General features: G+C 37.8%; 1 protein-coding gene across 2 annotated transcripts in view; it reads left to right on the forward strand.

Moving 5' to 3' along the window:
* LOC121668794 (transformation/transcription domain associated protein) overlaps positions 1-27,100 on the forward strand; it is a 77,715-nt gene that overhangs the window by 22,948 nt on the left and 27,667 nt on the right. For both annotated transcript variants that reach the window (XM_042036897.1, XM_042036898.1), the window contains 29 exons: positions 249-345; positions 795-916; positions 2,373-2,543; positions 3,262-3,330; positions 7,074-7,193; positions 7,510-7,629; positions 7,985-8,149; positions 8,567-8,748; positions 9,020-9,218; positions 9,629-9,757; positions 10,377-10,643; positions 11,189-11,395; positions 12,271-12,429; positions 12,517-12,651; positions 12,830-12,940; positions 13,786-13,932; positions 14,689-14,902; positions 15,580-15,705; positions 17,376-17,522; positions 18,707-18,909; positions 19,595-19,716; positions 20,576-20,789; positions 21,529-21,708; positions 22,076-22,222; positions 22,907-23,026; positions 23,321-23,608; positions 24,164-24,301; positions 24,691-24,803; positions 25,333-25,468. In XM_042036897.1, coding sequence (XP_041892831.1) covers positions 249-345; positions 795-916; positions 2,373-2,543; positions 3,262-3,330; positions 7,074-7,193; positions 7,510-7,629; positions 7,985-8,149; positions 8,567-8,748; positions 9,020-9,218; positions 9,629-9,757; positions 10,377-10,643; positions 11,189-11,395; positions 12,271-12,429; positions 12,517-12,651; positions 12,830-12,940; positions 13,786-13,932; positions 14,689-14,902; positions 15,580-15,705; positions 17,376-17,522; positions 18,707-18,909; positions 19,595-19,716; positions 20,576-20,789; positions 21,529-21,708; positions 22,076-22,222; positions 22,907-23,026; positions 23,321-23,608; positions 24,164-24,301; positions 24,691-24,803; positions 25,333-25,468 — 4,548 coding nt within the window. The remainder of the gene's footprint in view (positions 1-248; positions 346-794; positions 917-2,372; positions 2,544-3,261; positions 3,331-7,073; positions 7,194-7,509; positions 7,630-7,984; positions 8,150-8,566; positions 8,749-9,019; positions 9,219-9,628; positions 9,758-10,376; positions 10,644-11,188; positions 11,396-12,270; positions 12,430-12,516; positions 12,652-12,829; positions 12,941-13,785; positions 13,933-14,688; positions 14,903-15,579; positions 15,706-17,375; positions 17,523-18,706; positions 18,910-19,594; positions 19,717-20,575; positions 20,790-21,528; positions 21,709-22,075; positions 22,223-22,906; positions 23,027-23,320; positions 23,609-24,163; positions 24,302-24,690; positions 24,804-25,332; positions 25,469-27,100) is intronic.

Here is a 27,100-nt window from a genome sequence, read left to right on the forward strand (position 1 = left end):
TTTAACTTAGAGAAACTGTCTTGTCCCTTGATTTTCCAGCTGATTTGTCCAAACATAAGTTCAGAAGCAAATGCAGATGGCAAGGCTGTCCCCCTCCAACTGTATATATAATTATCAATACAGAAAATCCTCTGGTTTTGAGTTAAGATGAAAACAAAGCCATGAAAAAATGGCTGTAAAGGTGGGAGTGAGATAGTGGCGTTTCAAATGTGAGTAGCAATATTAAAATGATTGGTTTTTTTTCCTAGTTACTGAATTTGTGTGAGGCTGAAGATACTGCCCTAATGAAACTACCTTGCTACAAAAGTCTTCCATCACTTGTACCTCTTCGAATTGCAGCCTTAAGTAAGTAAAACCTCCTAAACAAGATTTGATGCAGTCAAGTGTCCTTGTGAGCAATGGGCAGTCTGCTTCCTGAGATCAGCAGAAAACCTGAGCACTGGCAGACTGATGACTGCTCTCCAGAGGTTACAGTTTAATGGAGAGAATAATGGGAAGGTATCGCTGCTTTCTTAATCACTAGAATTTAGTTTTCTGAAAGGAACCCAAAATATTTTAAGATTAATTATGTTATAAAGCATTAGGAAAACTATAGAATGTTAATAGAATTCTCATTCTTTTCCTCTTTCATGGTGCCTGTTGCTTTTGGCAATGCATACAGTACTTTAGCTGTCTGCAATTTGAGATGACATAAAAAGAAACTATAAGAGAAGCAGTGTAGAATTAGGGTTTATTTTCTCCTCTCCTTTGAAATTGAGTTAACAAAGAGAACAAATTTACTTTGATATTTGCAGATGCTCTAGCTGCCTGCAATTACTTGCCTCAGTCAAGAGAGAAAATCATTGCTGCACTTTTCAAGGCACTGAATTCAACAAATAACGAGCTGCAGGAGGCAGGAGAAGCATGCATGAGAAAGGTGACTGTATTAAAACAACATTCCTTTTGAGGCCATTCTTCTCTCTGCTTTACTTCCTTGGTACAAAACTTCTTGGGAAAGTTCTCGACAGGAAATATTGTTGCTCTGTTCAGTTTTTGTTAGTGATGCTGATAAAAGTTTGTGTCAGATGTGTTTGTTTGGGATTTGAACTTGGCAATAAAGAATTATCCAGGTTGCAATTAAGTATTGTAAGCTGTTGGATAAGAACCATGGTAAATCTTTCAGTCTTTCTGTCCAGTCTTTCCCTCTTTCTGTTAGTCTGGTCTCTGTAAATGTTTCTTCTTTTCTATATAGCATCAGTCCTTCCTAGCACTTTTGCAGATGTGCAGGCCTGGCTTTATTATAAAAGCTCTTCCCATGTTTCATCTTTGTTCCTAAAAGAAGTGGTGGAGACCCCATAGTTGTTTTTGGAAAAGTAAAGCAATGCAGCAGAGTTAGACTCTGCATCCCAGGGTGATGGTTACCTTAAGGAACAGGGCCATGGCTGTTCTGTGTGAGGTCAGAATTAGTGTCCTTGCCTGACACTGCCTTGTCTGTCCTGTGGATGCTACATTATCATGTAAAAAAGCTGGAAGGACAGGGAAAGAATATTCTTTCATCATGATTGGTTGTTCAGTAGCTGTGCCCAATTCTGATTCAGTGAGATTTTAATTCCGTTCTTCTAAATGAAAAAGAAAAAAGTGAATGAGATGACTTACAGCCTCTTTGTAATGCTGTGTAGATGGGCTGACAGGGAACAGGGAATGTCACTGCAGTGACACTGGTGCCTGGCTTTTGTTTGTGCCATTGACTGGCCAGAGGTCAGGTGTCTTTTCATGTCACTCTGGTCATGAGAGGGAATGTACTTATTATTTGTGGCTCGTTAACAACACAATTGGGTTGAGAAGGACCAGGGAGAAAATAAGGGGTGTTCTGACCCATACATCAGATTTGTCTGGTTGTTTTTTTTCCTGTGATAAACTCATGCCCACAGGATGTTTGGTTATGACAGGAAATACTCTCTGGCTGCTTGCAGCCAGACTCTTTTGACCTTTTCTGTTGCTTAGGATGCTTGCAGATTGTAAACCAGAAATTTGCTCTGTTGCCTTCAGCCAGACTCACAGGCAGTTCTTAATGTAGCAGGGTCTAAGTAGCTTGTCCACAGCTGAGTATTTAATTTATAGCTGTAGCAGTTTTTCAATCTGTCTGTAACTAAGATCTCCTACTTGATTATTTTATGGAATATGCTACTGTGTGTCAGAAATACCTCAGTGCTTCCCAAATCCATCTTGTCTCTATATATATTTCCAGCAATAGCTGTTGTTTGAACTGTTGCATTCCGAAAGAACAAAATAAAAGAAGAAAAATCAAGTCAGCTGAGTCTATTTTAAGAAAGATACTTGCACAAAAGTCACTTCCCTCTCCACCTGTATCCTAGTCGTGCACTCTCTTGCAGTTCTTGGAAGGAGCTACCATAGAAGTTGATCAAATTCATACCCACATGAGGCCGTTGCTGATGATGCTCGGAGACTATCGGAGTCTGACCCTCAATGTTGTGAATCGTCTGACATCAGTCACTAGACTTTTCCCAAACTCTTTCAACGATAAATTCTGTGATCAGATGATGGTAAGCCCATCCAAGTTTTTATTTTAGCTCTTCCAGAAGAAATTTTCTTCTGGCTACTGCTTTTATTGGTGAAAAATCAAAGAAGTTCAGAAGTGACTCAATGTATATGTTGGAAGTAAAAGATTTTTGTTTCACAATTAATAAAAACCCCTGATTTTTGTAAACATTTTGAGTAAATTTCTGAAGGGCTTCTAAACCAAAAAGTTAAAGAGATTTTTTTTTTAGTGAAGACATAACTAATTATGCTAAGGTTTGCTTGGACAAATTTATCTTTAGCAAGGCACCACCAGTACCTTTAACAATTTTACTTCCCAATGCATTAAATCTGTTTTGGTGCTTTCTTGATTTATAAAATTTTGGAAGGTATTGCCCTGCTTGTTTGCAGTGTTTAAACTGAATATGTGATTTCTTTATCCTCTTGGCATGGATATTTGAATATTTAAATGCATATGCATGAAGCAAGTCATCAAAGAAGTGTAAGACTATCAGACTTAGGTTTTTTGTGTATATATATGTAATTATAATCCATGCTTTCTTGAATATCTAGAGGACTTCTAGCAACAGTAAACTTTTCAACCAGAAGGAATGAAAATAACTGATAATTTTTCCCTTTGTTTCCTTCAAAGAATTATTTCAACCTCTACATTTTCTCTTGTAGCATATGCTAAAATGGAACAGTCTAATTAGAAGAATAATACTAATTATCCTCTCTTTATAGCAACACCTACGTAAATGGATGGAAGTTGTAGTTATTACACACAAAGGTGGACAACGGAGTGATGGAAATGTAAGTTAATTTATAATGCATTTATGTGAGAAGAGAAGAAATAAGTAGTATTATCAGTTGTAAGTGCTGCCATAACTGATTACACACTGATGCTTTGTTACAAGCTAACAAACTTGTTGACTTGAGTACTGAATATTGAATATTTTTTAGAGGTCTTAGTAAGAGGAGCTTCTTACCTGCTGACAATGGTTACTTTGAAGAGTGTTCTAGGTTAGTGTGGGAACAGCTCAAGCATTTTTATTTCCTTTCCCCCTCAGGATTTTCTGCTTGGAAATCTCTTCTTCACTGGAATGGCTGATGAGCTCAGTGGCATAATCCCCCTTTTTTCATTAATATGTTTGATGTTTGTAACGTAGCCTTTCGAAAATTATACATAATGATAACATAATCCCAGTTAATTTAAAACTTAATTTATTAAAACCAAGTTCAATATTTACTAGTTGGGATCACATTAAAATCACTCTCCCAGTGAAACTAATGGCCTCAATGTTGAAGCATGGGAAGCTGATTAGTTGTCTTATAAATGGAAAACTGTGCAGTGTAATGTCAATACTGTGTGCTCTGTGTGCAATACTAAGGGGAATTCCTGCTTCAGTGCAGTTTCCTGTACATTACCAGAAGTCCCATAATTCTATTAGTGTTTTACTAAATGCTTTTATTAAGTGTTGAGATTTATGATTGCACCTAAGAAAAAATGGGGGAATTTTATTAATATCTTTGTTTTTCAAATCAGAATGAAATTACATTGGCTTTTTATTTCCCTCAAAACATGGAAATGGCTTAATGGCTTTTCATTTCTCTTTCCTGTCATTGCAAAAAGAGCTTTTAATCTGAATTTGGTCATTGCTTTATATTAGACCTAGATATTCTCTAATGAAGTAGAATAAGATTTGTTTATGTTTTAATGAAAACACTGTGCATTCTTCAGTTAACCACATTTTATTCATGTCAGAGTAGTTCTAAAGCCTTCATATTATTCTTTTGGGATTCACTTATCCTCAAATGTGATGATTACAGATATCTTGCAGATCTATTTATAGCAATAGTCTTTTAAACCAGAACGTGGCACCTCTAGAACAGTTTTTAGTTGTCCCTAAGTCATGTTTAGTTGGTAATTCCTCTGCTTTTAATGTTTTTTGTTGATGTTTTCTGTGTAATTATGTGTTTAGAGAGATGTTGAGTGAGGGGTGCACACCAGACACTTGAGAAAAAATCCACTGTCACATCTTAAGGGAAGAGAGAAGTCTGGAAACATTTCAAGTAGAATTGTGTCAATGCAAAGCTGATTGAATATTACTTTTCTGCTCCCTAGTTGTTGCTCCAAAGTTTCCTTAAAAATAAAAACCGTAGGAAACTGCAGGAGGACACAGATGGCTTGGTCTTTGTACAGTTGCTGTGGCAAGCTGTGTTCACATGTCTGTATGTACATTGTGCTGTTGAGTGATTGGATCTTCTCAATGAAGAAAAACTGGCGTGGTGAAGCTGGTGGTCAGTTATTGTAGCTGGCATTTTGCTTTCTCTCATTTCCTCACAATTCTAGTGAGATTCCAGCATCTGGGACACTTGTTAAAAGCAGTGCTGGGGAGTAGGTTGGATCATGCAGACTGTGTGGTTCAATAGAGGAGGTGGTAAACACTCAGTGGAGGAGAGGATTGACCAGGAAAGCCTGATGTTCCCTACCTCTGTTGGTGCTGTTACCACCCTTTCATCCTTTTCCAGCAGCACTGGGTGAAGGTACCACTTGATGGTGTCAGGCAGTTCTCCAGCATAGTGCAGATAGTGGCTGGTCAGCAGGGCCTCTTAATCAACAGTTAAAAATTATGTGGGGTGAGTTTTCATATGTAAGTGGCAGCTACAGACAGACTGAAAACTTAGTTAGAAATGCTGCATGATAATTGATGACTATTGTAGAGATCCACATTGATGCCAGAATAACTAAGCCTTGTTCACCTAAATAGTTTCTGATAGTCCTGCTGTGATCTTGGGCTGTGACCTGGATGTTTAGAGAAGTGAACAAATGAAAACATAATATATTAATTAGTGATTAAAATCTAATTTGTTGGTTCAGAGAGTAAAATCTTTGATTTAAGTCCTTCTTCCTCTCTTCCCTGCCTCTCCAAGGAAAGGCATGGGATTTCGGGTCATGTCTGGTAATTGAAAGAATAGGTTTTGACTAGATGGTTGCCTCCAGCTGTCCCTCTTATGAGAGGGTGGAAATTTCCATGGTCAAAATTCTGTCTTATGGCCTAAGAGGACTTTATAGCTCTAGAGGACTTCATAGCTTGGTAGCTTAAATACTGAAAGTGGTTTTGTAATTGATGCTGGCCAAATTTGTCTTCAAAGGTGCTAAAATATTGTTTCCCTTGACTTACTAATCTCTATTATCTTTCTATGCAGTATAAATATTTGAGCAGCTATGTCTGATCAATGTGAAAGTAGAAAAAAGGATTCTTTTCATCCTGGTTCCTTGGAGGGCAGTTTGGAGCACGTGAGGTGCTCATTGTCTCCATTTTTTTTGAGATGAGAAAGTAACTGTGCTGAAGTTAGACTGCAGCCTGAAGAATAGCATGTACTGATTGGTACATTTATTTGATATTTTTGTGGGCTTTTTCCTTTCATGCTGTGACTTCTGTTTTGGTTCAGCGGGCCACGGAAGGGGTAGAGGTGAGAAACTCGGTGGAGGCACCAGGAACTTTTTTTGTTGTCAGAGTTTCCTTTTTTGTTGTTGTTGTTTTGTTTAGTTTTATTTTTTCTTTTAACTTGTGGTTTGTTAGTTTTACCATTGTGTTTTGGGCAGAGTGCATTGTGCCTTTGAGTGCAGTGCTGTGAATTGTCTTCTCTTTGACTGTGGCAGGGCTGTTTTGATCACGTTGCTGTTAAGGATGTTGAGCATGTTTGTACTAGGAGGAGCAGGATTTTCAGTTTCTGTGGAGGCATAAATGGTTTCAAAAGGTTTTATGTATTCTCAGCCCTGCACTTCAGTCCATGAGAGGAGTCTTGTGGGGTCTGTCTGGACAGATCAGGTTAAAAGAGTGGAACCTAATGCTTTGTGTTTAAATTCAGTTGAGAAAATGCAATGTACTTGATAAAAGCACTGGAACTTGGTTTTAGAGAGATGGTGAGGGTGAATGTATTGTTTTGTTTTTTCCTTTCCCTTTTCTTACTGAAGGAAATCCACACTCTAGCTAACTGAAATACAGTCTCTATTTAAATCACACAATGAAAAAGAAGTGTTAAATTATATTGGACTCCTGGAGAATTTAATATCTAGTGGGAGAACAGAGCTGACTGTTAGTAACCAGCTATTTGCAAGATAGACTGAACAGTGCTGTGAGAAAGCTCTCTTTCTCTTCATGCGTAGTCTGGGGGTGTGGGGTGTATATGAGAAATGTTTTAGGGGGGAGGGTCTGGCTGTTTGATGCATGGGCCACTTGGTGTAGAGCAGTGAGCACTCCTAACTCCCCCATCAGCAGTATCATTACAGTGTTTAGCTCTTACCTGTAAAACACCACTCTACTGGCAAAGAAAATAAAATTTAAACCATGATAGAGGGGGAAGGGCAGACTTCCACAAGTGCAGTTTTTTCATGCATTATGGTAAGTTGATGCTGTGTGTGTTAACCCTTTGCATTTGGCTGCTGACTGTGCTAATATGGAGAGGATAAAAGAAGTAAGATGTGTGATACTGTTTTTATACATTATAGCCAGTAATATTTGTTTAACTGTGTTTCTTTTTACCTGTAGGAAATGAAGATTTGTTCAGCAATTATAAATTTATTCCATCTGATCCCAGCTGCCCCACAGACTCTGGTTAAACCTCTCCTGGAAGTTGTTATGAAAACAGAACGAGCAATGTTAATTGAGGTAAAAGTGGAAGTTGACACTGCTGAACTTTTTGCTTTATAGTCTTCCTAAACATCAGTACATAATAATTATAATATTTTAAATATGGTGTGAGAACATTTGATGTAATATGCTCTTCAAGCCTTTAGGAGGTAACATTTGTCTTATACCCTTAGAAGGGAAGTTTTGAAAGTGTCAATAAATTCTCATCATGCAAGTTCTGAACATTTTGTATCTGCATAAATGCCAAGTCAAGTGTATTTTTCTGAGTGGTAGTAAATTAGTAGAAAATACTCTATAGTCTGCATTTTTAATTTAAGGTTTATGAATTTTTCAGGCTGGCAGTCCATTCAGGGAACCACTGATAAAGTTTTTGACACGTCATCCATCCCAGACAGTGGAGTTGTTCATGATGGAAGCCACTTTAAATGATCCACAGTGGAGCAGAATGTTTATGGTAAGCTGTGTGGGGAAAGGAGCAGGAAAAACCCTCAACTTGGCAAATCTGGTGAACAAAAGGGTTTCATCTTTTTGCATCTTTTTTTTCCTGTATGATCTTGTAGTCCTTAGTTATGGTATTACTCTTGGCTGCAGGGTTCCTGTTCTTGGTTTTGTATTTGTTTGTCCTGAAGTGTTGATTTTATACCTTTCCAGATCATGTAAGGCTATTACTGAAGTGTAGATGTTATTTTTATATACATGAAATATAACCTCTGCGACTTCAGTGTGGAACATAAAAGCTACAGGATGATATAACCGCCTGGTATTTCACCTTTTAAAGGTTATTAAAATTATTTCTTCCCCTTTTGCAGAGTTTCTTGAAACATAAAGATGCCAAACCTCTGCGGGATGTACTGGCAGCTAATCCCAACCGATTTATCACCCTGCTGCTGCCTGTGGGCACCCAGGCAGCCGTGAGACCCGGCTCCCCCAGCACCACCACAATGCGTCTCGATCTGCAGTTCCAGGCTATCAAGGTATCCATTTATCCTTGTTTGTCTCTGCACTGCGTAGTTAAAACCCCTTCAGCTACAAGCCTCTTACATCCAGGCTTTCAACGTGTGTGTGTGTGTGTGTCTATTACATACAAAAGCTCATAGAAAACCACTTGTAAAAATGTGGAGTGTTTGTAGTCAGAGTTGCTCTGAGAAGGGAAAAGAGACTCAAATTAACTATGCTTTCTTTGTCAAGTAGGATACAAGAGGAAAGCATGACAACAGAAACAGAAATTTATTTTATTTTAATTCAAACTATTTTGTATTTCAGTCTTTTGTTTTGCTGTTGAATATTTTAGAACCCTTAATTGACCTTAAACAAGTGCTTGTATATCATTGTTTCTCCTGACAGATCTCTTGTGTGTTGACTGTGCATTTGTCTTGTTTTGCTTTGGACAGATCATAAGTATTATTGTTAAGAATGATGAATGTTGGTTAGCAAATCAACACTCCTTGGTGAATCAGCTGAAACGTGTATGGGTGAGTGAAGCTTTTCAGGAGAGACATAGGAAGGAGAACATGGCTGCAACAAACTGGAAAGAGCCCAAGCTGTTGGCCTATTGCCTGTTGAATTACTGCAGGTACGTAAAAATCTTTGTCTCCTAGACCCTGCATGCATTTTTTTAAAATTTTAGTTTTAAAAATACTGTAAAGGTATATGGGGCTACTAAAAATGGTTTGCAGTTATTGAAGAGAAAGTGTAATATATTTCATAATACTGCCATTAGCTCTAAAACCATGCCTGTGGTACTGGCTGCTCTTGCTTCTCTGCTCCTTTAAAAGATTAGTTTCATCAGCATGGTAATTTGTGTATTTTTTCACAGAAGCTTTGTATTTTATGTGTTTTCACAGAAGGAATTATGGTGATATAGAGTTACTCTTCCAGTTGCTTCGGGCTTTTACGGGTCGATTTCTCTGCAATATGACTTTCTTAAAGGAATACATGGAAGAAGAGATCCCCAAAAACTACAGTATTCCCCAAAAACGGGCTTTGTTCTTCCGGTTTGTAGACTTGAATGACCCAAACTTTGGAGATGAGCTCAAAGCCAAGGTAACTAAAGCAATTAAATCAAAGAAGCCTGGTATTTAGGTTTAATTTTCTTCTTGGGAACTAGGGGAACAAAACTCCTTACTTAAATGTCAACGAGTTTGATAATTGGCAGAGTCATTTAGGTGAAAATATCATACCTGAAGAAGAGCAATAATAAACAGAGACAGCAATTCATCTTGCTTTCAATGCTGACTGCTTTAGTTTACACTTTCTAAGAATCTTTGCCCTTGGAAGGAAGGAAGAGGGGAAAAAATATCTGTGTGTGTCTTCTTCTTGGGGTTTTATTTATAATTTCCTTTTGTAACACAGTGTGTCCAGCAGGCAGGTTTGCATGTGACAGTACTTGAATGTTGGCTGCTATTAGAAGAATGGGACAGTACAGTAAAACTTCTTTTGTTTTTACTCTGTAGGTGCTGCAGCATATCCTGAATCCTGCTTTCTTGTACAGTTTTGAAAAAGGAGAAGGTGAACAGCTCTTAGGCCCCCCAAACCCAGAAGGAGATAATCCAGAAAGTATCACTAGTGTTTTTATAACAAAGGTAACAATCTTTGTTTACATTGAAGTATTTGAAAATTAAAACAAAAAGTTCTTCCTCTCATTTGACTTTTCATTCTGATTTGAATTAGTTGTTCTCTTCTGAATATTATGGTCTGTTACATCAAATTGCTTCATAATGTTGAATGTGAGATCCATCAGTGATCAGTAGGACTGGACTACAATTTTCAGTTTATGCTGTTTTCAGAACTGGAATGTGTCTTTGGAAATGGGCCTTACTTGGCTGTAATCCCAGTCTTTTTTATAAGGACAGCTTTCCATGAGCCAACATCAATGTCTTTCTAATTCACTGCTGTTTCGTGGAACCAGTCAGCAGTTATAAAACGCATGTTGTTGAAGTTGAGGGTTGGGGATTTTGATTTATTTATTTTTATAGGTTAGCACTTTGAGAGTTCCCAGATGTGCTTATTATTTAGAAGTTCACAGTTCAGGAGGTGGTTTTGTGGGTACTAATCTGAGTCAAGAAAGTAATTACAGGTTTTTAGTCTTCTTAAAAACTGCTCAAAAAGCAAAAATTTGCGACTTTGCCTTTATAATAATAAAGGTTGTCTTTCTTTTGTTTTCAACTTCATTCCCTGTTCTTTGATCATGCCTGGAACTAGGTACTTGATCCAGAAAAGCAGGCTGATATGCTGGATTCTCTGAGGATCTATCTCCTGCAGTTTGCCACGCTGCTGGTGGAGCATGCCCCCCATCACATCCACGACAACAACAAGAACAGGAACAGCAAACTGCGGCGCCTGATGACCTTTGCCTGGCCTTGCCTCCTGTCCAAGGCCTGCGTGGACCCAGCCTGCAAGTACAGTGGCCACTTGCTCTTGGCTCACATCATTGCCAAGTTTGCCATTCACAAGAAGATTGTTCTGCAGGTATTGACCATGGGTTTGTGTTAAGTTCCATAGTGTGCTTTCTTTTATTTTAAGATTCAGAGTAGAACCTGCACGGTGGTTTTGAGTACTGAGTGTAGTTCAAACACCCCAAACAAATGCAGAAGCAGCAGGTCAAATGTTTAATACAAATTTACTTGGGAATAGGAGAGTATAGAAAGAAGCGTGAAGACAAATGAAAGCAGGAAGGGCAAGTAGTACAAGTAGACCTTTTGGTTGAATTAACAAAATTTGGAGTGTTTCTTCATTTAAGAGACAGACACTTCAGTTGAGGCACAATATGGGGACCAAGGGAAAACTTCAGATTGGACAGTGGAGAGGGAGGAAGAAAAGGGAATGTAAAGGAAGCAGAAATGTATGCTCTGTGCTTCTGCTGATGACGTATCATGATATTTTTAACAAATTATGGGCCTTGAGAGAAAAACTGTTTTTTAGAAAACATACATTGTAGTTTTCCTTCCTTTAGAAGTGCTTTGTGTTTGTAAATACTTACAGTATTAATGTTGATGAGAAACTTTGCTGTTCAGGTTTTTCACAGCCTTCTCAAAGCCCATGCAATGGAGGCCCGGGCTATTGTCAGGCAGGCCATGGCTATCCTGACTCCAGCTGTGCCTGCTCGGATGGAGGATGGACACCAGATGCTCACTCACTGGACACGAAAAATCATCGTGGAAGAGGGTCATACAGTGCCCCAACTAGTACATATTTTGCACTTGATAGTACAACATTTCAAGGTACTTTTACTGTTATTCTGGTACTCACTGTATCTCCTGTATCAAGGGAGTAAACAGAAGTTTGATTAGAAAAATGGGATAATCTGATTTATATGGTTTAGCTTCAAAATGCATCATTTGTCTGTAAAGATACTTATCTATAACTGAATACAACTATTTAATAGAAAATGATTTATTAAGCTCTCTCATGATTAAAGTTAGCACTTCAAATGTCAGAGTCTGCAAGATGAATTCATGACACACGCATCAGCAGTGTTCTTTAACAGGTCTGTGAAGATTCTCAAAGAGTTCTTTAAAAAAAGTGCAGAACCATATTCTTTGCCATCCTCCAGTAATCCTTGTATGTTTGACTTTATATATTCTGTGGTATTAACTAGATAACTATTGTCTCCACCTAATGTATGTTGGGAAACATTAAACGAATGGGGGAATAGTGCAGAATGTCAACACAGGAACATTTTTGAAAACACCTATTAAAATGCAATCCAAAGGGACAGCTAATATACACATTTTCAGGAACTGATGCCTCAACAATTCTTGAAAGAATATCTGAGTGTGTTAAAATGTACATTGAATCTCTTTAAAAAGCTTGGAAAAAAATTGGCATGATTGGTCCTCAAGAAAAAATCAAAACTCTTAAAAAGAACATGTTCATTTGGGTGCATAAAATGAGTAGTCACTACTGAAAGTTGTAGCCAAAATACTATTTTCAATGCACCAGTTGCTTTTCCATATTGCAAAATTTGAAGTGGTACAGGTTTAGCAAACTTTGGGATTGATGACTGTTTTACAGTTTTGCTTTATTTCCACTTTGTAGGTTTTTTGTAGAATTTTATTGGTTAATGACTAACATTTCTGTGAAACCATTTTTTCAGGTTTATTATCCTGTGAGACATCACTTGGTTCAGCATATGGTTAGTGCCATGCAGAGACTGGGCTTCACTCCCAGTGTTACAATAGAGCAAAGAAAACTAGCTGTGGATCTTGCTGAAGTTGTTATTAAATGGGAATTGCAAAGAATTAAAGATCAGCAGGTAGGAAATCAAAATAAATGGGTAAAGACTGAACTGTTCCACGGTTGAATGTAGTTTTTTTTAACATGCACATTGCTGATATTTCAGCCAGATTCAGATATGGACTCAAGTGCAAGTGGAGAAGGAGCAAGTTCTGCCTCATCTGCTGTTAAAAGAGGATTGTCTGTGGATTCTGGCCAAGAAGTAAAACGCTTCAGGACAGCTACAGGAGCAATAAGTGCTGTAAGAAAAAAATCTGGGTTTATTCAGAGACTCTAAGCAGTGTAGTGTAATTGTTTTTTCCACATAACTCAAAACTCCCTAAATTGAAGGTTTTAGCTTTAGAAAATATTTAAAATCTGTTCTTGTTGTTTTCCTCCTTCAATCTTGCTGATGGCTTTTGTGTTTTGTGTGCATGCAGGTGTTTGGACGGAGCCAGTCCTTGCCAGGAGCTGATGCCCTTCTTGCCAAGCCCATTGACAAGCAGCACACAGATACTGTCGTGAATTTCCTGATCAGAATCGCTTGCCAGGTAGTGAGGTTGTTCTGATATGCCAATACCAGTGTGGAATTAGCAGCCAAACCCATAAACCCCTCTTTTCCCACAGGTCCTTTTAGGCTTGGATTATTCTAATGTTTCTATACTTTGTTTTCATGATTAATTTACATATTTGGGTGATGCTGCAAAGTATGCTCGTTCTATTGCCTAGGTTAAATGACCAGAATGCTGTATCCCAAAATATTTAGAGAGTTTTATAGGGAATGACTGTATCTAGCGGTAATGATTGTAGATGTATTTTCAAAATCCAGTATATGGAATTAGTTTCCTGCAGCATGCAGAACTAAAGCCTTTTAAAAAATTTTGAGGGAATTCACTCTACTAGAATGGGGAAAATTATCTGGGTGTACCTCAAGGCTGACAAATTTTATGGCTTCTGCTCCTGCAGGAGACTCAGCTGGTAAGTAGCATGGGATTTTATATACCACAGTCCATTGCACAAAGTAGATGTGCTCTTAAGTATAAAGATGAATTGAGTGAAGAGCTGCACATGTTTATGGATACCTTGCAAGCAGTAAAGATTAACCATCTTGAGTATGTTCAGAGTTGTAGTAATAAAGGATGGGGTGAAAATTTTTTTAAAATACACCTTTGATGGTGTAATTTGGGTGATTTGGGTTAATTAGCAAGCAATTTAGACAGCAGTTCTGGTGTTTACTATTAGTTTTCAGCTTTTTTTACATTAAATACTGTACTGATAAAACTACTTAACTCATCCATTTCAGAAATAAGAAATTATATGCTTGCATGGAATGCATAATAAATTAATGAGTTGGTTCCAAAAGGGTGTTATTTTGTTAACTTTGATTAATTGCTAGGTAAATGACAACTCCAACACTGCTGGGTCCCCTGGGGAGTTGCTGTCTCGCCGCTGCGTCAACCTCCTGAAAACAGCTTTGAGGCCAGACATGTGGCCCAAGTCAGAACTGAAGTTGCAGTGGTTTGATAAACTGCTCATGACTGTGGTAGGTAACATTTAGTCCTGTAGCTCTTTAGGTTTCCCTGGCATGTGAGATGATTGAATACTAGTGATATCTGAGTATAGATTTTTACAGGACTAATCTTTTCTTCTTTGTAGTGAAATAAATAGCTCGTTAAGTGTGTGAATTGCATCAGTGGTTATAATTTGTAGAGCTGCAGTACTTACTGGTTGGTGTGGTTTTTTTATTTTGGGGGTTTTTTTTTCTTAGTAGGAAGTTTTACAGATTTGATTTCATTGATGCCTAGTTTTTTGACTACATTATGGGAGTATGAAGTCCACTGAAAGGCAAGCTCCCTGTAACAGATGATACAACACTTTATATATTATCTATATCCTCTCTTCTGTCCTTTAAACTATAACATCATAAAATACACTGGTTTAGCTTAACTTCACTGATGGCCTGTCTCTGAAAGGTGTTGACAAAGAAATAAAACATCATCCTCTGTTGAAAGCATTTCTAACTAGCAGGGTTGCAGACAGATTTCATACCCTAGGATCACAAAAAACACCAGAAAGAACATACCTGTACCTGCTTAACTAACAGTTATGGTTAAAGACTCTATAGTTGCCTGGATTTTTAGAGTTTTATGGTGCATGACTTACTTCAGATATTGACCTAGAACATCACTGCTGTAGAAACCTCAATCTGACAGGTTTTAACAGATTTGATCTGAATTTAGTAATCTCTGTAATTCTTGTTTTCCCCTGCTCACTGCCTTTTTCTATGTTTTCTCTTTAGGAACAGCCCAATCAGGCCAACTTTGCCAACATTTGCACTGGCTTAGAGGTCTTAAGTTTCCTGTTGACTGTGCTGCAGCCCCCTGCTATCCTGAGCAGCTTCAAGCCACTACAGCGAGGGGTAGCAGCCTGCATGACCTGTGGGAACACCAAGGTGTTGAGGGCTGTCCACAGTTTGCTGTCTCGCTTGATGGGCATTTTCCCCACAGAGCCAAGTGAGCGCTGTTTTCTTCCTCCCTTTATCCTTTATTGCTGCATAACTTAAGTGGTTGAGGGTGGGATGAAGGCACTCTTTGGAATGTGCTAATATTCTGTTTTATGATTCCTGCGTTTAATGGTCCATTTTGGCTTGCACTTTGAACCTCTGATTAAAAAAGGAAAAGCTGAAGTAAGTAATCATGTGGAATACATCATTATCCGTTGACATAAAAACTTAATAACCTGTGGCTGTCATAACTTTAGTTCAAGAAATGCATGCTATGAATTTAATATATTTTTGCAGTTAAATTTTTCAGCTTCAGAAGTGCAATTTTTTAGTTGTTAAGCTTTGCTGTTTTGCTGAAACAAGGAAGGGAGATAAAGTGTAAAAGAGAAAGGCAATAGGTAATATGCTGTGTCTTAATAGAAGCTAATTTAGATAATCTTTTCTTGGTAAAAAGTAGGTCAATAATGCAAGACTGCTCATCAAATTGAGTTACTCAGAAGAAGTGGTACACTATTATAAAAGGCATACTGGTATAATAAAGAGGTTTATATAAGTGAGGGAGCTGCCTGTTTGTTGGCAAGATAAGACTCCAGTGCTGTTTTAGTGACTGTAGCTCACAGTGTAACTGTTCTTTGCCTGTTCTGTGGATAATGTTACCAAAAGTAAACACACCTCTAAACTCTGCAGGTACCTCAAGTGTAGCTTCCAAGTATGAAGAGCTGGAATGCCTTTATGCTGCAGTTGGGAAGGTTATCTATGAAGGCCTGACTAATTACGAAAAAGCCACCAATGCCAACCCTTCCCAGCTCTTCGGTACGTGTCCCACATCCCTGGCAGCTCTGTGGGAATGCCCCTGGATGAGACTTGTCTTTGTCAGGAGCTTCCCTTTTCCATAAGGAAATGGCAATCTGATCTAATGCAGAGGAAGCTGTGGGAAGCGTTTCAAGCTAACTTGTGAGATGAGCTTGGGATGTCAAATCTGTGAAGAAAGGGAATGGAGGGGGCTCATTGCATTCTGTCTTCTCCCTGAGGTGACTTGGGAGCAACTACTGGAGGTGGGGAGCTGCAGATCTGCTAGGTGGGAGCCTTTTGTATTCAAAGTGCATAGGAAAAAGCTACAGTATTGAAAATAGCTAAAAAAATAAAGTAAAAGTTACTGGAAGCTTCTTACATGGGAAAAACCAAATCCTGCAGGTCCTCTGAGATACAACAGAAAGGAATCTGTGTAAACAGTCTTATGTGTTCCTGCCTTTCTTTTTAATTTTTTTAAAGCCTTATTTATTAGCTGATTTAGATGGTGTATTAAGATTTATGTATTTCTAGATCTTCAATTCTCAGTAATCAAGAAATTACAAAAATACTATTTTTTCTTGGGTGACAAAATCTGAATTTTTAGCATAGACCATTCTGAAGAGCTGAAATGTTTTTCTTTTCTTGTTTTTTTGTACTTACTGAACTGCTAGAGAACTCAGCTACACAAAAGAATGACAAAGATGTATTGGAATAATAGAGTTTGGCCCAGAAGTGGTTGTGTTGGTAATACAGACCTGAAATTGTACAATATTGGAAAACCTGCTGATTTAAATGGCAAATGTCCTTCACTGTTCTGTTCTGTGAGCTGTGTAGATGGTTGTAATTTCACCTTGGGAATTGCCTATTTGTCAGATGTCAGGACGTGCTTTACATCAAACTAACCATGAAAGATGTTTCTTACATTTTGTCCAGAGCTCCCTTAAAAGCAGCAACACAATCAAGTTGTCAGGAGGTGCATTTTGTAGTAATTCTGTGGCTCAGAGGCTGGACTTTGTGGGCCAAATTTTGTGCGCATTTGAGCATAAAAAGAAATCAAAACTTTGGCAGGAGCCATTCAATGATCAGAGCTCTGTGATGTGCTCTGTAGATATGTTGAATTAGAAAGTTGCAGGAGGTATTTTTTCAGTGGGTATAATTTTACAGGATGTGTGTGCTTTTTCTTTTAAAGAGTGAAGTAGTCAACGTAGTTAACTTCTTCAATCTACAGAAACTGATTTATGAAACTTTATAAATTTTCTAGATTAGAAAAGCAAAATTATAATTTTCAAATTTATTTTATTTTTAATTACTAAATCCAGGCCTAGTCATCTAAGAGTTTGTCTACTTTTTGCTACGAAAACAGATGTGCAACATCAGGAGTAGTTACATTTTTTTCACAGTCTTGGGGAAATATTTGCTCTCAATTCCTCCCTTCCTGTCCTCCCTTTTTCCCCTTGCTCTTCATCACACACTTTTATATACAAAACTCTGAAATATTTTGATTAGTGCAAAAGTAACCTTTTAGACTTAGTCGAAGGACGAAAGTTGAGATTGAAATTTTTCTGCAAATCTCTCCAGATTTCTAATGTTTGTAACTTGGGTAGTCCCATCCTTCTTTCATGGCATCCATACCTTACTCAGGTCATGCCCAAGGGAAGTTTTACTTCCTGAAGTCTTGTTTTTATCTCTAGGGACTCTGATGATTCTGAAATCTGCGTGTAGCAACAACCCCAGCTACATCGACAGGCTGATCTCAGTTTTCATGAGATCCCTGCAGAAGATGGTCAGGGAGCACCTGAACCCACAGGCCACAGCAGGAACAGCAGAAGCAAACACAGGTATTACATTGTACAGTCTGTTAATGATTGGAAGTGTTATAAAGCATTAAAATATCTTCATCCTAAGGGGATTCAGGTGTCTTTGCAGAGTTGGTGTGCATTGTTATTTGTTGAAAAACACTTGAGCCTTAGTGAGTGGAATTACTGAAGTAGTGAGAGCTAAAACTGCACTTAGGAGTTCCAATTACCTGCTTAGTGTATGAATTTCAGTATTAGCCCAACCTCCTCAGTGGATGGTTAGTGAAGTAGCTGTTGAGCTGCAGCATACACAGAAATAGTGACATTCTTCAAGGCTTTATAGTGTTGATTGGAGACAGGCTGAATTTTTTTGATTGCTCTGTGCTTTCACTTTTTTTTGCTCCTTCCTATTTTATAATAATGGAACAACTGTGAATTAACTTGTTGGAGCTGATGCTTTAGTTTTTATCTTAAAATAGCATCTTTTTGAGTTTGTATAATTCTGTCTGTTGTCAAATGAATTAGGTCATGAGTCATTGAAAAAATCAGATGTTCTCGTAGAAGAAAATTCAGTGCTAGTAAAGGGCCTTGTAATTTACTAATGAATAAGCTACTGAAGAAAACACTTTGAAAGAATTGCTGCTGTTAGATTCCCAGCCCATACTTTAATTAGGTAAATGAGAACCTTGTAAATTTTATTAACACTGAGAAACAATTGGAAAATTATTAAACTTGACAGATAAGCAAGTCAGGAAATTAGCTGAACAGAATTAGAGAATTAGCTGCATCGTAGACAATTTCTTTTACGAAGTTAATTGTAGTTTTTCAGAATTAGGGGTCTGTAATACCTTTTACTAAAGATTTGCAGAAAGGAAAAACAGACTTGCCTTTAGGATTTTGAATGGATTGGGTTTTGAAAGGAGTCACAGAATCATAGAATGGTTTGGGTTAGAAGGAACCTTAAAGATCTGATTCCAACCCCCTGCCATGGGCAGGGACACCTTCCACTAGACAGTTGCTAAAGCCCCATCCAACCTGGCCTTGGATTTTGTCTTAGTTCTTTAGGAATGTAAAGTAGTAATTACGAACTCATTATTTCTGGGGATGTATTTCCAGGCAATAGGTGATGTTGTTGTTATTTTTAAAATTACAGCATCTTGGAAGATTTTTTTCCTAGGTGTTTCAGAGGTGTATACACAACTCTAATCCTTTTTTTGCATCCATAGCAGGTACAAGTGAACTGGTAATGCTAAGTCTGGATCTTGTGAAAACTCGCCTGGCTGTGATGAGCATGGAAATGAGGAAAAATTTCATACAAGCTATTCTAACATCGCTCATTGAAAAATCCACTGATGCCAAAATTCTTCGCGCTGTGGTAAAAATAGTGGAGGAGTGGGTGAAAAACAATTCCCCGATGGCAGCTAATCAGGTAAATTGAGTAGATAAAGTCATCATTGCTCTCAAATACTAAATAGCTATGAGCCACTATTATTCATCAGTTTTGACAATGAAGTTTGTAATGATGTGTTATAGATGTTTAGATGCCCTTGGTGAAGTTTAGACTGTCTTCATCCCCTGTGAAAATAGCTGCAGCTACAGATGCTTGGCATTTTATAGGCTTATGTTTGGTGTTTGATCTCAAATGCTGTTTTGTGAAGAACTTCCTTTAAAGTAAAGTTTTAAAATATGCTTCACATTAACCTAGGTAGAAAGATTCTTCAGGAGAAAGAGGACTAATGCTGATATAAATTGTGTTACACCGTAGCATTTTGTGGCCTCGTCAATCTGCCATATTTCTATTAAGAATTGAGCACTTAGTCTCGTACTGTACAAAAGGACCTACACTTTTTATAATATACACAAGAATTTTGTAATCACTGAACAGTTTAAGCCTATTTTTAGGCACAATTTAAAAATTCTCCAGCATATATGAGAAGGATAAATGCTTGAGTTATTTTTTGTTTTTTAAGAACTGTGACCTCCCAAGCTATTTTTCAGTACTTTAGAAGTGAAAGAGTCATGTAAAGGATGGCTGAGTTGTAGTCTGAATGTGCTAGTTCTCTGCATGTTTTAAGAAGAATTGACAAAATTAATCATGTCTTCTTTTACCACAGACACCTACTCTCCGGGAGAAGTCCATTCTACTGGTGAAAATGATGACTTACATTGAAAAGCGTTTTCCAGAAGACCTTGAATTAAATGCTCAGTTCTTAGACCTTGTTAACTATGTCTATAGGTAATTATAGCAATTAATCATTTACTGCAGCTTATTGGTTCATAATTTGTACCATATATGAACTTCGTAACATGTCATCAATCTTTTTAGGTCTGAATTAAGGGATATTTTTATATATTTTTCTTTGCTAAAATGCAAAATCAATTCACTTCACTGAGACCACAGTACATATTTATGGAAGGCAATTTGAAAACAGAAGTTCCTTAGACAGGATTTTTACTTTTGGCACTGACAAAATATCTCCAGCACCCCAACTTCTTCCTTTCCCAAGATACCAAGGCATCCTTGTAGCTGACTGCATTCCTAACACTGTGGTCACAGCTGAATTCACATTGTCTTTTCACATCCACAGGATAGAAAGATTTTTTTTTTTCTTGAAACTTTATTGTAAATTAGACTTTCAGGAGAGTTACTTTGCTAGGTAGACTTGAAGATTTTGAATAACAAGGAAATAATTAGAATGCCAGGTATTTAATGGTGTGCTGCTGCTTCACAGTATTTTGCAGTCAGTTTGCTGCTCTACTCTGCTGCTTCACTGTGCAAAGCCTTCATGTGCACTGGTGCTCAGAAGCTTTTATCAGTCAATAACATTTGTCATTTCAAACACCATACAGATGTGGCTCAGTGTTTCACAACTATGACAAGATTTTATCCTGGAAGAGTATTTCTGATAGTTCTGGGGCGGTTTTACATCAACCAGCAATATTTTCTTTGCTGTTTCTCTCAAGAACTGCACCTGGCTGTTTGCCACATGTGGGCTTTTACTGAATGTCACCTCTTTGGGGTTTTAGTATGTCATACAAAACCTAGGAGTCTTCTCTTTCTAATAGCTCTGTTATTTCATCTTTATTAATTTTAGGGACGAGAATCTTTCTGGAAGTGAACTTACAGCTAAACTGGAGCCAGCATTTCTCTCTGGTTTGCGCTGTGCCCAGCCACTCATCCGAGCCAAATTCTTTGAGGTCTTTGACAATTCCATGAAACGTCGCGTTTATGAGCGCTTGCTTTATGTGACCTGTTCCCAAAACTGGGAAGCCATGGGGAATCACTTCTGGATAAAGCAGTGCATTGAGGTAGGGAAACTACTTGTATCAGAAACGTGTTTTATTCCTCATTTTTTTTTTTGGCTGGCTGTAAAAGCATTAGTGATGTGTGTACTGTCCTTATCAAAGCTGAAAATACCAAGTCTGCTGCCTCAGCTCCTGTGGTGCTTAAAAATATACACTGTGTCTAAACAGTGAAATGCTGATGCTTGGAAAGTGGCTTTAATATAAATGTTTAAAATCTGTTTTGTCTGCCAAAAGCTTAATGACCAGGTTAATACTTTTTAAGGAAAACAGTCTCTTACAACTGATAATGAATATTAAAAAACCCCAAGAATTGTTACAGGAGAAGATTTGAGGAAAACTGTTAAGCTGGAATGTCTCCTCTAGCAGTATGACAGCTGTTAGGTAGGATTGCATTGAAATGAAATTGCATCTTTGCTCGGTTTATTTAAAATAAAATGGGACAAAACCTTTTATTTTAACAATTTGCATATTAAAGCATGAATTTAAGGTGACTGTGAACATCGTTTTTAGGGTAACAGTCTGTATTTATTAGCAGATTCAGGGCACTTAATACATGTGTTGAAAAGTACAAAATACAGACTTTAGGTGTAGGAGATTCTATTAATAAAGGTTCTAAATAGGCCTTAAACTTACTATTGCAACTTTTACCTTGTTTCTAAGTATTAAACCATAGTGACGATTTCTTTGAAGTACTGCAGTAAAATGTATGTTCAAAAGCTCTTGTTACTTCTCCATGTGGTAGCTGCTGTTGGCAGTGTGTGAGAGGAACACCACGATTGGCACCAGCTGCCAGGGGGCCATGCTGCCCTCCATCACCAACGTCATCAACCTTGCTGACAGTCACGACAGGGCGGCCTTTGCCATGGTGACACACGTCAAGCAAGAGCCTCGGGAGAGGGAGAACAGCGAATCCAAAGAGGAGGTAACTGACAGAAAATGCTGTGGAAAAAGCAATCTCTTTGGTGGAATTCAGCTCTTCTTAGTTTCTCATTGAATAACTTTGGAGAAGGCGTAATGAAGATGATGTGTGCAGATAGTGTTGCTTGTGTTTTAAGCATGCATGGGTCTCTCAGAAGTCTCATTTATTCATTTAGCCTTTACTTCAGCACTCTAGCAATTATATGTCTGAACGTGAAGAAGTAGCAGAAACAGGGAGACCTGAAATAAATTGATCAGGAGGGTGTTCCGTATTGTGGAAAAAAAGCAAAAGTACATAGAAGATACCTATGTTTATATATACTTATATATAAACTTTATATATACTTACTAAGCTGTTTACTTCTGTGTAGGATGTTGAAATAGACATTGAATTGGCTCCAGGAGATCAGACCAGCACTCCCAAAACCAAGGAACTTTCAGAGAAGGACATTGGCAACCAGCTGCACATGCTGACCAACCGGCACGACAAATTCCTCGACTCCCTTCGGGAAGTGAAGGTGGGTGCAGGCTGTTGGTGACAAAGCACCTTAATCCTAAAACCTTCAAACTGATCTGAGGTGGTTTTTTTTTCCTCTTCTTCTATCTCACACTTCTGATTTTTTTAGCTGAATTTTGTTATGTAGACATCTCTTACAATCCGTAATTTCTCATGGTAAAAAATAGGTTTTTGCCTATGGTAAAAAATTCTTAAGCCTTCACTTCATCACTAGTTATTACTGTGTCCCTTTTCTACAAAATTAAATATCATGCCCCTTCACCTGTAAGTGTATTTTAACAATTCAGTTCAGAAACTAGTGATGAAAAGCACAGGGTATAGGGTCAAAAATGTGTATCAGCATCTTACGATTAAATAATTTCTAAGAAAATCATTTTAGCTGAGAGCTATGTTTGAACAACTCTCACAGTAGTACCAGGTCTCTCCAATTAACCTGATTGTTCCTATTACCAAGATAATCAATGTCTTTGCTTTTTCCTTCTTTTGTTTTTGGTGGTTACAGTGGTGAATCAGAGTCTTGATCAGCATGAAAATAGGATTAACTTCTTATTGCTAGTCTATATTGTTAAAGAAAACATTTTTGTTGAGAAGGCATTTGCATTACTACTTAAACAACTGTATAACTGAACTTTTTGCCACAGAATTAATTGTATTTTCCTATTTCCATGCATCTCTTTGTTTCCAGACGGGAGCGTTGCTGAGTGCCTTTGTTCAGTTATGTCATATTTCCACACCTTTGGCAGAGAAGACTTGGATACAGCTTTTTTCACGACTTTGGAAAATCTTGTCTGACAGACAGCAACATGTGAGAACCTCTCTCTCTCCCACTCACAGATTCCTCTTTGTAAATGACTGCTGTCCCAGGAAAATGTATTTGTGTGGTGACTTTGTTCTCTTGCTTTGAGATATTTGCCATTCTTAGGCTGGTGAATGCTGTATACCTGTATCGATTCCTCTTTTGAAAGAAATAGGGCCTTTCATTTTACAGACAGAAATGTACTTATTGAATGGTTGTTCACTGTACTAAAGAGATTTTAAATCTGATTTCTCTAATTGAAGAATCTGAATAGACAGATAACTATTATGTTTTTTCTTCTAGGCTCTAGCAGGTGAAATAAGCCCTTTCTTGTGCAGTGGTAGCCATCAGGTGCAGCGAGATTGCCAGCCAAGTGCCCTGAACTGCTTTGTGGAAGCAATGTCACAGTGTGTTCCTCCCATTCCTATCAGACCTTGTGTCCTGAAATACTTGGGTAAAACTCACAACCTCTGGTTTCGTTCTACACTGATGCTGGAACATCAAGCCTTTGAAAAAGGACTGAGTCTTCAGATTAAGCCTAAACAGACAACAGAATTCTATGAGCAGGAAAGCATAACTCCTCCTCAACAGGTACTGTTATATTTATTGAAATACCTTATGAAATACTAAGAGAGAAATCTAATACTGACAAGTCCTGCACTAAACCATGACCTCAAGTGTCACATTCACATGTATTTTAAATACCTCCAATGGCAGTGGTGCTAGCATTGCCCTGGGCAGCCTGTTCCAGTGCTTTACAAGCTTTTCAGTGAAGACATTTTTCATAGTATCAAATCTAAACCTCCCCTGGTGCAACTTGAAGCTGTTTCCTCTTGTCCTGTTGTATAATTGCCTTGTTGAAAAAATTTTGTTTTCTGTGATTCAGTCTGGTGTGTTAGGGAAGACAGGCAAGAGTCAGTGTTACAAGCCTTAGGATTTTTTTTGTCATGGATTGTTGTTGTTCTCAGTACTTGGTTGTTACTAATTGCTTGCCTTGTAGAATTTTAAAGAGAGTTTTAATTATAAGCACTTCTCTATTTCCATGTCTCTGTCAGCTTGCCTCAGTGTAGAACATGGGGTTTCCTACCTACTGTGCTTTATATGGACAGCTTGACTGTGGAGAAATATGTGTTCTTAACATTGTAGGAAATCCTGGATTCCCTTGCTGAGCTCTACTCCTTGTTACAAGAAGAGGATATGTGGGCTGGGCTGTGGCAGAAACGCTGCAAATTCCCAGAGACAGCAACAGCCATTGCTTATGAACAGCATGGCTTTTTTGAACAGGTACAGTCTTGATTTTAGAAATGATCTGAGTAGTTCTACTGTCAGCATGAATATTTTGGTCAGCAAGAAAAAACTCTGAATATTAGCTTCAGTCTTCTAAAATGGAAAGTGTCATGGCTTCCCTACTGTCTACAGCAGTAGTTTGAGGCCTTGTAATACTGAGGTAAGGTGAAATTTTTGTGCACACCCATCAGATTTTCATGACATTTGTCAGGCTGCCAAATAATGACTATATTCAGGAATGAGTTTTTTAATATTCAAGGCTTGCCTTTTTTTTTTTTTTTTTTTAAATTATGAAGGTTTTCTTATCACTTGTTTTTAAAAAGAAAAGAGTATTGAGTTATTGTGTATATAGCAGATGGAAACATGGAATGTTGAATTTTCTTTAGGCACAAGAAACTTATGAAAAAGCAATGGAGAAGGCTAAAAAAGAGCACGAACGGAGCAATGCCTCCCCTTCCATCTTTCCTGAGTATCAGCTCTGGGAAGACCACTGGATTCGGTGAGACTTGACAGCTGATGTAGAACAAGTATTTCACCCTGCAAATAGAAGCAAAATACCCTGCTGTTGGTTTAAAGCATTAGTTATGAGAATAAACTTACCTCAGGACTCAGCTCACATACAGGGAAAACTTAAGGGAATAAAACCAGCTATTTTGTATTCCCTTAACAGAACCTCAGCAGTGATATGCCTGAATTGCTGTAAAAATGTAATTTGCTATTGGTAGAAAAAGACTAGAGCTAAAATTTGTTTTTCCTATTTAAAATGGTTGTTCTGGGAGACACAAAATGCAGCTCTTCCCTGTTCACAGATTTCTGTATTATAACTGGTAATAAATAAATTAAAAAAAGAAAATAGTCTTCCCATCTGGATAAAACTTCTTCAATGCCTGCAAAGCTGCTTGCAGACAAACAAATATGCAGATAATATTCTGATACACAACATTTATTGTCACTTTTATTGAACTTTATTTATTTTGGCTTTTTTTTTTTTTTCCTAACCAAATGGACACTGCTTTTGATTTTCTTAGTTGCTCAAAAGAGTTGAACCAGTGGGAGCCTTTGACAGAATATGGCCAGTCCAAAGGTCACATAAATCCTTACCTAGTGTTGAAGTGTGCATGGAGGGTCTCAAACTGGATTGCTATGAAGGAGGCTCTGGTGCAGGTGAGTGAGGGCTTTTTGTGCTCATGTTTAGTTTCTCCTCATCCTGTCTTGGGTATCTTCATCCTTACTGTTTTAAGAACCATCCCATGAGAATAAGCTGGTGGTTATTGTTCTTGAGGCTGCTATAAACTGCCAGGCTCTATGGACTTCTTGGGGCAAATGGCAGACTTCTGTTGGAGTTGCCATTAGATTGTCTGGAATTTATGTTTTTTTAGCCTTGTATATGGTGTCTCTAATCTATAGAAGATGGAAAACATGGGGTTTTTTTTGTGTTTTGGTTTGGTTTTTCTTTGGTTTGTTTTTTCTGTTTTTTTTTAATTTTTTTTTTTATTTTAAGGAAATACATCCTCTTTTCATGGTAGGTAGAGTTGCTCATCTGTGATGAGTTAATATAGAAACATTAACCAGATGTCAAACTGATATCTAAAAGGTGAGAATACTGCATTAAATCACAGGTGGAAAGGAGCTTGCAGATTTTCCTTGCACTGTTGTATACAGTGTGACATCACTGGAATTACTCTGCTAAAGATGCCAGAATTTGCAATAAAGGGGTGAAGTGCATATTTAAAATACAATGTGAAGCCAAATCTCTGAGTAGCAGACTGCATATGCAACAAAAGCTCTTACGTGTGCTATTTACATTTCCATTAATTTCTTTTGTTCCTATAAGGCTTAGTATTTTGTGTCCTATTTAAGTATGCAACTTCAGAGGCTAAGTATAGAAATACAATTATTTGAGAAACTTTTAAAGCCTAAAATAAGAACTATATTGTACAGTATATTATAAGCCTTGGGCTTGAGCAGAGTGAAATAGATCATGTCTGACAGGTTCTGGTTTTGTACAATTGCAAGCTGAGTGGAAGTGACAACCCTGAGTAAGTGCTGATATTAAATGTATTAAATGAGGTAGTTTCAGTAATGAGACATTTACTAAATGACTAAGGAGAAGATGCTGCTGAAGCCATAAATGGAGCCGTTGTGACTCTACTCAGGTTCTTGTAAGAGTGTCAGGACATGTTTGCATAAATATTAGGATCTGAAAGAATAATTGATTCTATGCTGCTGTACTCACTACTCCAATTTTATTGATATTCTTGAATGTGGCTGTTTTTTGGTTGATTCACAAGAGAGGCCAGAAAGGATAGCAAATATCTATCAGTTTTCATAAATCTTCGTGAAAGATTTTTAATAATCTGCTGCCCATTAAAGTTGAACTATTAAAACAGCAAGTAGCCTTTGATAGGACCCAAGACTCATTTCCATTTGCTCACACTGCCATTGTGTTTAATGATCCAGTAGATAACATAATAAAGAAGGAGATTATTTTCACTGTGTAAGTGTAAGGATGCTACCTGGCATGTTCTCTTTGCTGGCTCAGGTGTAAAAGTTAGTTGAGGATAACAGGAATAACAGTTGTAATGGTCACCATACAGTTGATCAACAAGGATAATGCAGAGGGATTTCTGTGTTGCACATCAAACCATAAAGGGCTCGATGTAAAGTGGAGGAAAAAGAAGTGAAAAAGTTGTAGATTAAAGGTGTGCAGTGTCAGCTGCTGAGCACTGGCTCAGTGCAAGTTTGCTCTAAACTGCTCTCAGAATTCAGGTGCTGCACAATTGAAGTGCTTTGCTG

This window comes from Corvus kubaryi, unplaced genomic scaffold (genome assembly GCF_017639235.1).
Source record: "Corvus kubaryi isolate FWS band 111438036 unplaced genomic scaffold, C.kubaryi_AGA036_p1.0 37387, whole genome shotgun sequence".
NCBI classification, from domain to species: Eukaryota; Metazoa; Chordata; class Aves; order Passeriformes; family Corvidae; genus Corvus; species Corvus kubaryi.